Genomic DNA, 15,733 nt, shown 5'->3' with positions numbered 1-15,733 from the left:
GACCGCAGGCTGAAAAACGTTTTGATGAGAGATAGCAGTGGTGAGTATGTAGACAGGGAGTCTATAGTAACTCATATAAGTACTCTTTACAACCGTGGTAAGTAGAAAAGCAGACACAAAACTTAGAACCTTAGTTGTATAGATTACAACAGCAGACCACATCAGGTTCCACTCCTGTCTGTCAAGAGCAGGAATATGAGGCTATGAGCACAAAATTTTGACAGTTGAAAGCAGGAAAGGATTTATTATTATAAAGAAATATTACCAGAGATATTTATCTGCCACAATACTTTGTTCATGTTTTTGTTTCTGCAGGTAAAACCGGACAGGCTCCATTATATGTTTTACCTGAAAATGTTCTAACTTGTCATTGGTCCTTATGAAGAACTAAAGCTATGGTCTTGCAATCACGCTTGTTACAGTCAGAACATAACCACAAATGACGATACAGCTTCAGGTGCAAAATTGGGGAATATTTTCTGACTAAAATGCTGAGAAACCTGGGTTTTTTTTAAATAAGGAAACCGAAATTCAGGTCTTCCTCTTCTCACGTAGACAGCTGTGCTATACATATTTGTACAGGTACAAAAATTCTTAACTAATAGATTCCTCATGAAAATATCTTGATCCAAATTTTATTTAGTTCATTTATATCTGAACATCCCTGTAATACCCAAAGACTTGCTGATGCTAGATCGCCACAGTTCATAACCACAAATTCAGTTTTGAGATTTTGTCAAGGCTAGAATTTAATACATTTATACTGTATATGTCGAGATAAACATAAAACATGTATTTTATATACATTTTAAGCTATTAGAAATCTAAAATGCTTGCACAATACACAATTTCCAAATCCATTAATGATTCTTTCACTTCCTCATGATGCCTTGTATAAAACCTGCAGAGAGGGGGTAATAGTTTCACTTTACCTCTCACACTGTCACAGAATTAAGAAAGACGTACACGATAGTCATACACAGTATTACCTAACCTTGATCATCACAACAGTAGGTGAGATTGAATCTAATCTGATATTACAGGTATAAATTATTGTGTTACAGTTTTATGATAGCTAATAATTATTTTTGGATTCTCTCTCTCTCTCTCTCTCTCTCTCTCTCTCTCTCTCTCTCTCTCTCTCTCTCTGTGTGTGTGTGTACTTTTGAGTAGGTATGCTGTGTGAAAGTAGTTTGTGGCATATGATATTTTGTCCTGAATCTGAGTGTGTGGATTCTCCCACTTGCAACTCTGTCAATGCTCCTAAATCTCCTCCACTAACCAACAACCAGTCAACACAAATTCAAGTTCCAGTCCACTGCTCTTCCAGCAACTCTTCTCAAGAGCTCCGGTCCCAGCATGGCGATTCTCAGCATTTTTCTGCCGCTCCACTGGATTGCCGAAATCTGTCTCCACATATGGGCATCCCTGGCCGAGCACCATCTCCAGGAACAGAGGCTTTCCTAGTGCTCTCCAATTGCCACAGCATTTGCCAGCACTACAATGATCTGTACATTGCTGGTGGCCAGGTGTTACCTCTGAGCCCTGGTGTAGGCAATCCAGAAGGCAGTTCCTCAAAGGACCCACACCCTGGGCCCTTCCTGCTTTCCAAAGATGTTCCTCCCCCCTCCCTTCTGCCTCCTCTGCTCCCTGAATACAGGAGTTCCAGACGCTGGAGAGAGGGAAGTTTGCGTGAACGTCTATCTCTGCTGCAGGATGGTCGTCCACTTTCTAACTCTGAGCTAAATGGCTACCTGGAGCAGAAGTTGCTGGAGCTGTACACAGAGTACATGACTGAAGGCCCTATCATGGAGTCTGAGCTAGAGCAGATCACGTTACAGTTGAGCCGAGAGCACAACCTGGAAACAGGGCAGGTCAAAGACATACTTCTCAGCTGCCTGCTGAGAGCCACTAGCAGCCAGCAGTCCAGTGAGATCAGTACACCAGTGCTGCAGATCTCCACCCAGACAAAGTGAAATGGACAGAGAGAGCATGGACAAGCAGGAGAGGCAGATAGGGAGAAACAGTGTTAGGAAGTTGTAGAGCTAGAAATAGAAGAAATACGCAAAAAACCTTTCATTCGTATACTTAGTGTGTAATATAGAAAAACAAAGTTAAAAAAAAATGTTTCTGAGGATAAAAGACAAAGGTATTTACTTTGTAAGTCAGGATATTAATAGAAGACTACAGCAGTCTAATTTCAATCAGCTGTTTATGAAAATAATTTAGTTTTGCATAATTTTGCTGAACCTGCAATGTGGTAGACTGGAATCCTGGACTGGATGCAAATGAATGTATTTTGCTGAAGTTCATAGACTTATTAATGCTTGTTAAAGTCACTTTTTTCTCCAAACTGTCCTGGCAGCATCACGTCTGTATTAGTCCATGTTTGTTATTTACAGTTCTGATTCAATTTCCATTTACTAGATTAAAATGCTTTACACTCTGATGCACTCTGTCTCTACAGCTGACATTGACTTGTCAAAAAAGACTTCAAGATTTCATCTGCAAAACTAAAACTCATCTGCAAAACTCATAGATGATTCTTTATACTTATTACTTATGCTTCTGGAAAATAGTGTAGCATAATATTCTGGGATGAAGTAGAGGTAACCAAACAATAACCCAATCAATAAAAAAAAAAGAAAAACTAATGGGCTGAAAATCTCATTTTATCGGTTACTATATGGTTGTGTATCCTATAACGTGTATTCTTCGTTGTGATTCAGAGATATCTGGCCCAGTGTGCTCTTTATATGCTGTATGTTTTATCTGTATGCACAGACATACACACTAAAACAATAAATGTATTTTATCTAGGACATTTTGTTTTACATAGGAATTATTTTTATTACTTCATTCATAATTGTATTTCATTTTTTTTGCATTGTTTATTATGCATAAATAAATAAAAATACAATAATCAAATACAATATTTCTTGAAACAAAATATTTTGAAAATTGAATTGAAATCATGACCTGAGTGTATTGGTATACCTCTACAGATAACTGAAAAAGACATATGCGCCTTATATACACAATTATACACGTAATTTAAATAGCTTTAATAGCTGCATTTTGAATAGCTGTAGGTCGGCCCTGAGCAGTTTTGGTAGCAATGAAATGTTTAAAAAAAAATAATAATAATTATAGCACTTGTAACAAGAAAATCAGCAATGAAGTTATGATGTTATTAAATTAAATACATAAAATGTTATACTGTACATTGTAGGTCTGTAAAAGACTGAATTATAATTATTGATACAACAAAACAAACCATACTGTAAGAATATAAAGAAAACAAATAATAGAATGATAATAAAGCTTATGATTATAATACTTTACTTCTTAATTAGCTCTAACTGATTCACTGATACAGAGCACTGAACTGGGAGGATCTTTAAAGAAGTCTCTTTATACGTATTAGAAAAAAACGGCAGTACTTTCTCTGTAAATGTGTGTTCGAGTGTGCTTATGTGTGTGTTTGTGAGAGGGTCAGAGAATGACACCTCTCCTCTTTCCCAGTCCAGCTGCACTCTGATCCTCTGGAGTTTCTGTGCTACTGAGAGGCGAGTAAATTTTGTTGAACCTGCTGCATATTTACCGTTATTACACCACATACACCAGATTCCACTTCCTATTTTTCCCTTCTTTTGAGCAGATTCTGTCATCAGACCCAGTGACCACTGTGTACAGTCTCCAACTTCAACGTCCCAACAGTGTGTCCCTGAGTTGAAACCCTCAGAGCCCACGACGTTTTCATCTTCATCAAATCTCTCTGGATTATCAGGAAGTTTCTTTTCCTCAACACTGCGTCTCACACTGGTCAGATCATCAGATACAATGAGTTTAGGATGAGCAGTGTTGGGGTCCAAAGTTACAGGTGCTGAGAAAACAGACACACACTTTTTTTTTTTTTTGTATGTTGAGTATATTTGTAACCTGCTGTTGTCTTTTAATGCTTAGAGATCATACAAACACCAAACAGGAGACAAAAAAAAGACTCTTACTGTATTGGACAGTGTCCCGCATCTTCTCCCAGACTCTGAACTTCAGGTTGGCCATATGTTTTGCCACATGGATCAGTGCTCCTGAAAGCTCCTCTGGATGCTGCAGTGTGCACTGGGCTCTGCAAAAACATTCAGGAGTTAGTGTTGCTGTGGCTTTGGATTCAGAAACACAGAGAAGCAGACAGGAACCACATAACTCACCTTTTCACTGTGTCCTTGTAGTTCTGGAAGACAACAAAGCACATATCAGTGTATATGATTTACATTTTTACACCACTGAAATGTGATGTTTCTGATGATGGAAAAAGAAGTTTAACTTTCTCACAGTATAAATACTGACTAAATGATGCTCACTTGTAAGAACAGGATGTCTTCAGCTCTCAACTCCTTTTCTATGGCTATGATTGTGTCTGAAAGAGATGATATGTCTCTGCTCAGCTTCTCAATCTTCTCCTTCATCATCTGACTCTTCTGCTCCTCTTCCTCTCTCAGTGCAGCGATCCTGACTGCCTCTTCATCTCGTAGAAACTGGTGAAGCTTTTCAAACTGCTCCTTAATCTGATGCTCTGTGTGTTGGGCCTGAATCTGCAGTGAAGAGGAAATGAAATCTAACTGGTGCAGAAATTCCAGTTTGAATTTTAATATCAAATCCATGTTACTGATTCTAACCTTTATATGTTCTGCAATCTGACTCCAGTTCAGTTTGCAGTCTTCAAAGTTCTTCAAATTCTTCTGTAGGAGTTTTAATTCAGTGTTGACCTTCCCCTTGAAACAAGTACAGTGAGCATATTTCATGGAGACCCTGAATTACCCCCCCCCCTTTAAAGAAAATGTATGAAAAGGATGCAATAGTAAATATCAAAATCTTAACTTATAGAATTCATGGCAGAGTATGCTTGACAAATTTTTACTTTCATGCAAAATAAAACATAAAAAAAATTGATAGCTTAATTTGTGTGGTGAGTTATCTTAACTTTCATCAGAATGTTTTTTTATGCTTGTTACCTTACCTTAAGCATGTCTGTTGCTGCCTCATCAATGGGGTGGAATTTGTGGTCGCTGTGTTTTCTTGAAGTCTGACACACTAAACCAACTGGCTGTTGGTCATCCAGACAGAAGAGTTTCTCACTGTGCAGACTGCAGACTGTTTCAGACCCTGATGAAGAACTCTGACTTCTCTCGGACTGTAAGAAAGTCTCACACAGGTTCTTTAAGGCCAGATTTAAGGGAGGATTTTCTGGAGATGACTTCGCCCTACAAACAGGACATTCTCTGGATCCTTTGGTCTCCCAGAACTGCTGCAAACACACTTTACACACACTGTGACTGCAGTGCAGTAAAACAGGATCCGTGAAGATTTCACGGCAAACAGGACAGGAGAAATCCTCCTCTGAAAACTTAGAAGCCATTTTGTTTTCCTGTTGTTACCTGCTCCAGTCTGGATAAATTTCAGTTTTCTTTCTGAAAAAAAAAAGAGAAAACAATCACACTAATAAATATTTCCTGTCACAACAGTAAAAATTAAAATACAAACAATAATATAAAATCTGAACGCTAAACTCACCAGAGCAGAACTGCAGGCTGTTTGTGAAGAATGTGCACTTCCTTAAGAGTTTTAGAGAAGACACCTATTAGACCTCATGCAAAGCTTATATATCATCAGACTTACAAACACATTTGAATATATCTAATATTAGTCTTGAATTTTTGTATTCTCTTAATCTCTATATTATTCTTTATAATAACCTTTTGTTCTGTAATAACCTTTGTCTTTCACCTACGTACCTGTAGGTGAAAGGTGTAGTTCACAACATAGGAAGGCATCAGGGAGCAGAGAAGGAGTGATTTTGGGGGGGAAAAACAAGTACCCGTGTTACCTGTGTATATACTGTGTGTATAAACATATAACCTCTAATGCTTTCATGTTCTACCGAAATTATCCTAACTTCCGCTTCTGATGTAGGAGTTACAAGCATGTCGTGTTCACACGTTTTGTTGTCACGTTAATTCCTACTTTTTCAAGCATAGGGTGATTTAAATCTATATGAACAAAACGATAACAATTATCTGAAAAAACTCTACTCTTATCCTCTATGTCGAAAGTTTACGATATCTCTAACGAAAAAAATATTCGTTTCCTTGTCTTTATTACGTTATTGCAACTTTTCAGTGGGAAATACGTATTTACAACAATTGAGGTAGCACGTGAACGCTGCATACCTTACTACCTGCAATGCCAAACGCACAATAACATCAGTTCATAATGTTCATAAGTTCAGCAACTGCCTTAATAAATCTTGCCGGTTTTCTCAAGCTGAGAGGAAAATTGTTTACAATCTGTATAATATATGTTTAAAAATATATCTTACATAAACAGGAACACACAGGTAGCAATTATATCACCTGTCCAAAAGACCACGCCCTTCGGATGTCAACAACCAATCTCCTTCTTCTTCTTCTTCTGATTTTTTTTGGCGGATGGCAAACCAACTTTAGGTGCATTTACCGCCACCTACTAGACTTGAGTGTGGAGCGCATAATGGTTTGGAAGAAAAAATAAAGAAATAAATAAAATAAAATAGAAATTAATAATACAACTGTATGTTAAATTCTATTGATCAGTTTTGTTTGTTTTAAGAAAATAACATTCCTGGAATATCCTAAACTGCTTTGATTCGTTTCCTAATAGAACCCGAAGGGAGAAATCATTTATACCAAACGATCGTAGAGCTTGAATTAATTTATTTCTTGCTCCTGCATATGCATCACACTCTATAAGTACATGCTCTAATGATTCTGCTTGACCACATTTATCACAATTTCCATTTTCATGTTTACCCATTTTATATAGACCCTGATTTAATGCACAATGTCCGAGACGCATTCTTGACATTAAAACATCTTTCCTGTTGCCAAACTTTCTTCTTTCTAGCCCCACGTTCTCTTGAACATGATGAAATTGTCTACCTTTTGTTCCACTATCCCACTCCTTCAGCCATTTCTTTCTTGTTTCTTTTACAATGATCCCTTTTACCATTGACACTTTAATTCAAAACCAATCAATTCTCAGGGCGTCACTTGCACCGAAATGAACTTGAACACAACAGGAACTGTTATGTAGGTTAACTGGAAAACTGTAAACATGTACGTGATACTGTGTTGTTTTATTTGTTTAGAAGATAGGTTTGTGTTAAGTTCATTCTATTCTAATAAGCAACCTCGAAAAATATAGAAATAACAAAACGTTATGTTCACCATTCACCATTATGTTATACCTTCTTCAGCCATAATGTCATGTCAGTTCTGAAATAAGCAAGAAACTCCACTTCCTGGAGCACATTAAGACCTACAAGTGATACAAGAGATATAATCATGCAAAACTAATCCAGATCACACACACACACACACACACACACACACACACACACACACACACACACACACACACACACACACACACACACACTTTATTTGCATGTTTTGTCATATACCCAAATGTTTGCATGTTCAGTATATTTTTAACCTGATGTTGTCTGTTCATGTTTAAAATCAAACCAACACAAACACCGGGACATATGCCCAGATTCTCTTTGCTACTTCAGTTCTGCTTTTAATACAATAATTCCTCAACAGGTGAGACTGGGAGGTGTTGATTCCAGTATTCGGACAATCAGCACTGGTGCTCCTCAGGGATGTGTCCTCTCCCCACTGCTATTCTCCCTCTATACCAGGGGTATTCAATTAAAATTCAAAGAGGTCCAGTTACTAAAATTTCCTCCCAGCAAAGGTCCAAATCTTATATTGTCACTTAAAATAGTGTACCCTAATGTTAATAAAATCAATAACGCACATACATTTCTATATAATTAAACAAAAGACTTTTGAGCTGCCCCTTTTTTAAACCTTAACTACATTAATAACACAGGAACCTTAGGCAAAGGAACATTTCAAGTAAAATAGAACAGGGCAGAATTTACTGAATAAAAGAAAAGTGCAGAGCTTTGAGCAGCTCCCTTTTTCTTCTCTCCTTTCCACCTCTCCTTACTCCCTTTCTATCTTCCGTTCCTAGTGAGAGAAATTGGCATGTAACAACTGTCCTGCCAGCAGTTTGAATCTTAATTGTCCTGCCAGTGTAATTAGGTGCATTACTGCCACCTTCTGCTCTGGAGTATGGAACAGAAACAATCTGTTGGCTTTTGATGACGCTCCTGTCGTAATAACTAGATTAAGTGCGCATGAACAAAAGATGTATCTTTTTATTAATATCAAAGAGCTTATATAATCTCATAATATTAGATTATAATAAGGAGATGCTTAATATGATAATATTAGAATTTTAACGGGTCCGGGCAGGCCCGTCACTCGGTCCGGATCCGGATCGCGGTCCGCCATTTGGTGATGCCACTTCAAGTGACTCAACTGTTAAACTCCTGAATTTTGCAGATGATACCACGCTCATCGGTCTCATCCAAGATGGCAATGAGTCTGTATACCAGCAGGAGGTGAAGTGGCTGGTGCTATGGTGCAGTCAGAACAGCCTAAAGCTAAACACCCTCAAAACTGTGGAGATGGACTTTAGGAAAGACCCCTCAACACTACTCCCCCTCACAATATTCAACAGCCCTGTGTCGTCTGTGGAGACAATCAAGATTCTGGGAGTCCAACATAAATTCCATCATCAAAAAGGCCCAGCAGAGGATTTACTTTCTATGTCAATTAAAGAAGTATGGTCTGCCACAGGAGCTGTTGATGCAGTTCTATACTGCAGTCATTGAAACTGTCCTGTGCACATCAATCACCATCTGGTTTTTAGCAGCAACAAAACAGGACAGGAACAGACTGCAATGCACAGTTAAAACAGCAGAAAAAATAATTGCTGCTCCTCTGCCCACTCTCCAGGACTTGTACCATACAAGAACCAGAAATGCCATTTTCCTTTTCCAGTCAAAACTCACTTCTAGGAAAATAATCACACCATGCGTTCACATAGTTTTAAATTTTAATCACATGACTATTATTCGTACTTTAGAAAAAAAATTATACTAAAAATGTATAGAGATGCATTTAACTCTTAAAAGCTGAAAATGTGTAAAGCATAACAGCCGTTGTCTCAGACTCAACAATTCTCTAGTATATCGTTTTATATTTAATTTTCATTTTAGTTCTATTTAAAATCATTCATAAATGAGCAGTTCTATTGATTAGTATAAACACCCATCAGCCACAATATTACAAGCACAGATGTTGCATCTGTAATCGAGATGTGCTGATGTCATATCTACTTCACAATTTGCAGGATGTAAAGGATCTTCTGCTGCTAAAGTCTTGGTGCCAGATAAAACAGAACACCTTCAGAGGTATTTTGGTCATGCATCAGTTAAACAAAGTTATCAGAACTGGCACAAGTGGTTCTAATGTTGTGTTTCTGAATGCTGTGGTCACTCATCTTGTAATGGCTGATTGGTGTAGAGACATACAATGCATACAAAATGTTAGATAAGGTTCATTCAATCATTTTCTACCGCTTACCTGAACTTCTCGGGTCACTCAGGCGTCATCGGGCATCAAGGCAGGATACACCCTGGAAAGAGTGCCAATCCATCGCAGGGCACACACACACTCTCATTCACTCACTACGGACAATTTTTCCAGAGATGCCAATCAACCTTCCATGCATGTCTTCGGACCAGGGGAGGAAACCGGAGTACCCGGAGGAAACCACCGAGGCACGATTAGAACATGCAAACTCCACACACATAAGGCGGAGGCGGGAATCGAACCCCCAACCCTGGAGGTGTGAGGCAAACGTGCTAACCACTAAGCCACCGGGTCCCCTAGATAAGGTTTCATAGGAATATTTATGTATTTAAGTACATCATAGACACTTGCAAAGAAATATTATGGTCATAATAAAAGTTTTGTGCACATGTTTTTAACTAGAGGGAAGTGTGGAGCATTGAACTGAATTGTATTTTCTAACTTAGTGGTGAAGAAGAGAAACGTCTGAAGAATATTTAGGAAATCCTCAAAGATATCGTTTATATATCGCATCCAATGGAGCCCGGTTAGGCCCTTTAAGGAAGGACTAAGTTTTGTAGTCGAATCACAAATCCCGCTCCCTACATTAGGAAATGTGCTAGTGGCGGATTAGTAATAGCTATACTATGGATGCAACTATCATGGGTGAAAGCACTGATGGTGATAATGAAGGTATGCACTGGCAGGAGGTACAGTATCATGGAGGAGGATAGATAGGAGTAACAGTTCTGGAAGCTCTGCATTAATCTTGGAGACTAGTGAAACAAACCCAGAGCTCTCAAGTATCATGCATTGAGCATAACTATACTCCAGACCATCTCGCAAGACCTTCTGCCCTTCATTTCCACTACCGTCAATAGATCCATAGCATCTGGTCAGGAGCAAGAGAGCAAGGGTTATTCCCATCCTAAAGAAACCTGCTCTGGATCCATCAGACATCAGTAACTACAGACCGGTATCACTTCTCTCATTTCTTTAAAAAATACTTGAACGCATTGTCTATAATCAACTGTCTATCTCTCACAGAGCAAAATCCAAGACCCCAACCAGTCTGGCTTTAAAGCAGCTCATTCCACAGAGACAGCCCTTTTGGATGTCTCTGAGAAGCTACATGCTGCTAGATCAAAACAAACTGTCATCCGTCCTTATTCTCCTTGACATTTCAGCAGCGTTTGATACGGTCAACCACAAGACTCTCTTATCCACCCTCAAGAGTCTTGGGATTTGCGGATCAGCTTGGGAATGGTTTGCTTCCTACCTGGAAGGACGCTCATATCAGGTAACATGGAGGGGAGTGACATCTGCTCCGTGCAGACTCTCCACTGGCGTCCCACAGGGCTCAGTACTTGGTCTTCTTCTTTTCTCCCTGTATACTTACTCTCTTGGTGAAGTCATTTCCTCACATGGTTTCTCTTACCACTGCTATGCTGATGATACACAACTTATCTTCTCTTTTCCACCCTCAGATGCCACAGCTTCTGACCGGATCTCAGCATGAATGACTGCTCATCAGTTAACGCTCAATCCTAACAAAACTGAACTGCTGTTAATCCCAGGTGATTCATCTCCAGGTCAGGATCTTGCTATATCCTTGCACAACGATCTGATCTCCCCTTCAGCCACAGCTCGCAACCTTGTGGTAAACATGGACAATCAACTGTCCTTTTCCTCTCATGTTGCTAATGTGACTCGCTCATGTCGGTTTCTTCTCTACAACATTAAAAGGATTCGGCCATTTTTGTCCACACAGGCTGCTCAGGTACTTGTTCAGTCTCTTGTCATTTCTAGACTGGATTACTGCAATGCACTGCTTGCAGGTCTACCTATGAACGCAATCCGTCCTCTGCAAATGATCCAAAATGCAGCTGCCCGGCTTGTTTTCAACCTGCCAAAGTTCACGCATACCACTCCGCTGCTGCGATCCCTCCACTGGCTTCCGGTAGCTGCACGCATCAGATTCAAAACACTGATGCTGGCCTACAAAGCCAAAAATGGACCAGCTCCCTCTTACCTCAAAGCCCTCATCACTCCTCGCACTGCACCCCGCACCCTCCGATCTACCAGCACTGCTCGAATGGTTCCACCATCTCTCAGGGTAAGAGGCAAGTATACTACAAGACTCTTCTCTGTTCTGGCACCAAGGTGGTGGAATGAACTTCCCCTAGAGGTCCGGACAGCTGAGCCACTGGCTATTTTCAAGCAGCGACTGAAGACCTACTTATTCAGGAAACACTTCAACTAGCACTTCTTGTAACTTCATTGTAACTTTGAACAAATGTTTTAAACTCATGGTATCTTAAGTATGTAACCTAGTGAGCCAGCATTAATGTATTCAATGTTAGAGATTTAAGCACTTATGTACGTCACTCTGGATAAGGGCGTCTGCCAAACGCTGTAAATGTAATATGTAATTAACAGTCACTCATTCCGGTCTTTTGTCACGCTCTCCCACCACACATTGTATTTGTCATGCAGAAAAACTTTTTGACTATTTATCATATATTTAACATGCCGCAGCGCCCAAAATGTATCAGTCCGCACCGCTGTCTCTATGGAACTGGGCAGGAATCAAGCGTGTCTCCCCTGGAGTTCTTAGTCGAGCCTGACAATTATCAGCCAATCACAAAAAGAGGCTACACAATAGCCAATCAGAAAATAGCACTATTGTATCTGGGTAAGATTAACCACTGGAGCTGCGAGCATCACTCTGAGCACAGAGTAAGTCATGATCTCCTGTTACAACGTTACAACAAATTCACAGCTTGTTTGACACAAACAATGACATTTTGACTGCTGTTAGAGAAGTTTCCCAGATAATCAGCATCAGTTTTTCATGAGTGTCTGTAACTTAGCCAACAGTTTTACAGCCTGTTCACTGACAATACCTGCTCAGAACAAGTAGTCTAGGAGAGTGGTTCTCAAACTGGGGGCTTTATGACATTTTATAAAATAATAAAAAATTTATCATACATTTTGTGTAATTAAATCTCAGAAAAATAAGGCTACTAACTAACAGCACTACATTGTATAATTTTATATGTTTTGTTTAATTCAAATATAAAGTTTTGGAAAGTTTTATTTTATAAATTTTCTTTCTTAATTTCTTTTTTTTTTTTTTTAATGCAGCGCACAAGTAGGGGGCACCGGCATTGTTGTGTTTGGGTGGTTGGAGATGCCACTCTTGCCTGTCTTCAAAACTTGAGAGCCCTGTATTATCCAGTTGGGGCTTCAGTGCAATTTTGAGTTGCTCCTGAAACAAATCAACAGACAACATTCAGTTACTGTAATTACTGATTTAATTAATCTAATTTAGTCTAAATTGATCTAATTAAACATAGAAATGGAAACATACTCTTCTGTGAAAACATTTTTAAAATATAAAACATGAAACATTTTTATGAGCAAAGACATTTTTGTATTCACTGTATGATTTACTTTGTATTTTATTGTTAAAAAAACATTTTAAATAAAAAGCTTAAAATACATATTGTACAAAAAGCAAAATATTACACAATACTGTTATTTGCACTACCATGCACTTCTCACACTGTATGTACATAACTGATCTGTCATATATTCTGTATTCATATTTAATACTCGTACTGTCTATATTGTATTTCAATTCAGTTTAATGCAAGTTTATTTATATAGCGCTTTTTACAATCGACATTGTCTCAAAGCAGCTTTACAGAATATAAACATAGAACAAAAGCTTATTATAAAGAATAATATAAAGCTTAATAGAATATAAAATTCAAGATTAATATTAGATATATTTAAATGAGTAAGTCTGAAGTGACTCAGGCAGCAGTGGCAAGGAAAAACTCCTTACATGTCAGCAGAAATATAGAAATTTCTAAAGGGTTTACAAAGTTTCAAGCGGCACTGTATGTGTGTGTGTGTGTGTGTGTGTGTGTGTGTGTGTGTGTGTGTGTGTGTGTGTGTGTGTGTGTGTGTGTGTGTGTGTGTGTGTGCGTTTGTGTGTGTCTGTGTGTGTTTACCTTAAAGTCCGTTGCTGCCTCATCAATGGGGCAGAATTTGATGAACCTTGCTGATGTCTTCCCTGTAAGAAAGTCTCACACAGGTTCTTTAACGCCAAGTTTAAGGGAGGTTTCCACAAGTATGTATTTCTTCTACAAACAGGACATTCTCTTGCATGTTTGACATCCTGGCACTTTTCCAGACACCCTCTACAGAAACTGTGACTGCAGCTCAGTAAAACAGGATCCTTGAAGATGTCACAGCACACAGGACAGGAGAAATCCTCCTCCGTAAAATTAGATGCCATTTTCTTTTTCCAGCCCAAACTCACTTCTAGGAAAATAATCACACAGCTTTCACATAGTTTTACATTTTAATCACATGACTATTATTCCTACTTTAGGTTCTGGTTAGTAATTATTTCCTTTTCAAATAATTATATTATAATAAAATTATACTAAAATTGTATAGAGATGCATTTAACTCTTAATTCTTTTCTTCAGTGTAGGTTTGAGCTCCTCCTGAAACAAATCAAGACACAACATTCAGTTACTGTAATTACGAATTTTCATACTGTATTTATAGGTTTATTACTGCCCATTAAGTAATTAAATACATATATATTTATATAAAGATATTTATATCTTTTTCTTAACAATAGTGGCATTAAGAAATAGAAACATACTCTTGTGTGAAAACAATTGTAAAATATTTTTATAAGCAAAGGCTTTTTGTACTCATTGTATGATTTACTTTGTATTTTATTGTTTAAAAAACATTTTAAATGAAAGCTTAAAATTCTTAAAAAGCTTTAAAATCTCTACAGTAAAATATTGAAAGAAAAAGAAAAGGTATATGTGTACATATATATATATATATATATATATATATATATATATATATATATATATATATATATATATATATATATATATATATATATATGCAATTATAGTATTATATTGGAGTGCAACATAAACTCTATCATCAAAAAGGCCCAGCGGAGGATTTACTTTCTACATCAATTAAGGAGGTATGGTCTGCCACAGGAGTTGTTGATGCAGATCTATACTCCCAGGACTTGTACCATACAAGAACCAGAAACCGGGCAGGAAAAGTCACTACTGACCCTTCACACCCTGGACACAACCTATTTTAGCTCCTCACTTCTGGTAGGAGCTACATAGCTTTTTTTTACTAAAACTGCCAGCCACAGGAACAGTTTCTTTCCCCAGTCAATCACCCTGATTAACAACTCACCATAATTATATTCCCTGCTTCATATCTATAAGTACTGCCATTGGAACTGTCAGTCATCACATCATCCGTATATGTTACACACTACTGCTGCTGCATATTGTATAAAAATATACAATATTGCACAATACTGTTATTTGCACTACCATGCACTTCTCACACTGTATGTACATAACTGATCTGTCATATATTCTGTATTCACATTTAATACTCGTACTGTCTATATTGTATTTTAAATCAATGCAATTAAATGTTATTTGTATAGTGCTTTTTACAATTGACATTGTCTCAAAGCAGCTGTACAGAGCATAAACATAGAACAAAAGCTTATTATAAAGAATAATATAGAATACAATACAAAATTCGAGATTAATATTAGATATATTTAAATGAGCAAGTCAGAGGTGACTCAGCAGTGCCAGGGAAAAACTCCCTTGAATGGAATGAAGAAAACTTGAGATGAACCAGACTCAACCTCAACCTCAAGTGGAACCTCATCATCATATCTTCATATATTGTATCTCATTGTCTGTGTTGTCTTGTATAGTCTGTATTGTCTTGTATAGTCTGTATTGTCTTGTATAGTCTGCATTGTCTTGTATAGTCTGTATTGTCTTGTATAGTATAGTGTTATTTATGTCTGTACTTTTGAGAGTCACAAAAAGCTGTAACCAAATTCCTTGTATGTATCAAAACACTTGGCCAATAAACCTGATTCTGATTCTGATTCAGATTCTTTAAATAAAACAGGGCACTCGCTGACACTTGATTGTCATCGCACTGATTGAAAACAGATGGACTCTAATTTGGCCTTCAAATTAAATACTAATCTTATAGGTTCACATGCTTTTGTCACAGATATATAATATTTTAATAAAAATATTAGCAAGTATAAGATATTTATCTGATTCGTCTGCTTTCAGGACTTCGGTGAATATCTGATGAAT

At 37.7% G+C, this 15,733-nt stretch overlaps 2 protein-coding genes and 1 long non-coding RNA gene across 7 annotated transcripts; 1 reads left to right on the top strand and 2 right to left on the bottom strand.

Annotated features, from left to right (window-relative positions):
- Positions 1 to 872: 872 nt before the first annotated feature.
- LOC113641000 (TLR adapter interacting with SLC15A4 on the lysosome) lies at positions 873 to 2,453 on the top strand. Its single transcript, XM_027143572.2, has 2 exons — positions 873 to 1,014; positions 1,174 to 2,453. Exon 2 carries the CDS (start codon positions 1,176 to 1,178, stop codon positions 1,974 to 1,976), a length of 801 nt encoding a protein of 266 aa, XP_026999373.1. The 5' UTR covers positions 873 to 1,014; positions 1,174 to 1,175; the 3' UTR covers positions 1,977 to 2,453.
- Positions 2,454 to 2,902: 449 nt separating this feature from the next.
- Positions 2,903 to 6,484, bottom strand: LOC113641001 (zinc-binding protein A33-like). Of its 5 annotated transcripts, none has more exons than XM_047814838.1 (8): positions 6,414 to 6,484; positions 5,575 to 5,615; positions 5,021 to 5,471; positions 4,680 to 4,775; positions 4,365 to 4,595; positions 4,212 to 4,234; positions 4,011 to 4,129; positions 2,903 to 3,886 (listed from the first exon to the last, which is right to left on the bottom strand). In XM_047814838.1, exons 3-8 carry the CDS (start codon positions 5,417 to 5,419, stop codon positions 3,342 to 3,344), a joined length of 1,413 nt encoding a protein of 470 aa, XP_047670794.1. In that variant the 5' UTR covers positions 5,420 to 5,471; positions 5,575 to 5,615; positions 6,414 to 6,484; the 3' UTR covers positions 2,903 to 3,341. The 5 variants fall into 5 exon arrangements, with proteins under 5 accessions (XP_047670794.1, XP_047670792.1, XP_047670796.1 ...); XM_047814836.1 differs by having other exon boundaries at positions 6,380 to 6,472; XM_047814840.1 differs by lacking the exon at positions 6,414 to 6,484 and adding an exon at positions 6,231 to 6,359.
- A 7,289-nt stretch (positions 6,485 to 13,773) lies between these two features.
- On the bottom strand, positions 13,774 to 15,396 carry LOC125141410. Its single transcript, XR_007140781.1, has 3 exons — positions 15,262 to 15,396; positions 14,014 to 14,050; positions 13,774 to 13,862 (listed from the first exon to the last, which is right to left on the bottom strand). It is a non-coding gene; the product is annotated as an uncharacterized LOC125141410 (long non-coding RNA).
- Positions 15,397 to 15,733: the final 337 nt, after the last annotated feature.

Source organism: Tachysurus fulvidraco, chromosome 6 (assembly GCF_022655615.1).
Source record: "Tachysurus fulvidraco isolate hzauxx_2018 chromosome 6, HZAU_PFXX_2.0, whole genome shotgun sequence".
Taxonomy (NCBI): domain Eukaryota; kingdom Metazoa; phylum Chordata; class Actinopteri; order Siluriformes; family Bagridae; genus Tachysurus; species Tachysurus fulvidraco.
The sequence above is the reverse complement of the archived record's forward strand: the minus strand, read 5'-3'. Positions and strand labels throughout refer to the sequence as shown.

What these genes read in the sequence shown, in the direction of transcription:
- LOC113641000 (XM_027143572.2), top strand. Translation starts at nt 1,176, where the DNA reads ATGCTGTGTGAAAGTAGTTTGTGGCATATGATATTTTGTCCTGAATCT.
- LOC113641001 (XM_047814838.1), bottom strand. Translation starts at nt 5,419, where the DNA reads ATGGCTTCTAAGTTTTCAGAGGAGGATTTCTCCTGTCCTGTTTGCCGT. An exon ending in AGATTGCAGAACATATAAAG is followed by an intron (nt 4,596 to 4,679) that starts GTTAGAATCAGT and finishes TCTTCACTGCAG; the next exon opens with ATTCAGGCCCAACACACAGA. An exon ending in TACAAGGACACAGTGAAAAG is followed by an intron (nt 4,130 to 4,211) that starts GTGAGTTATGTG and finishes ATGTTTTTGCAG; the next exon opens with AGCCCAGTGCACACTGCAGC.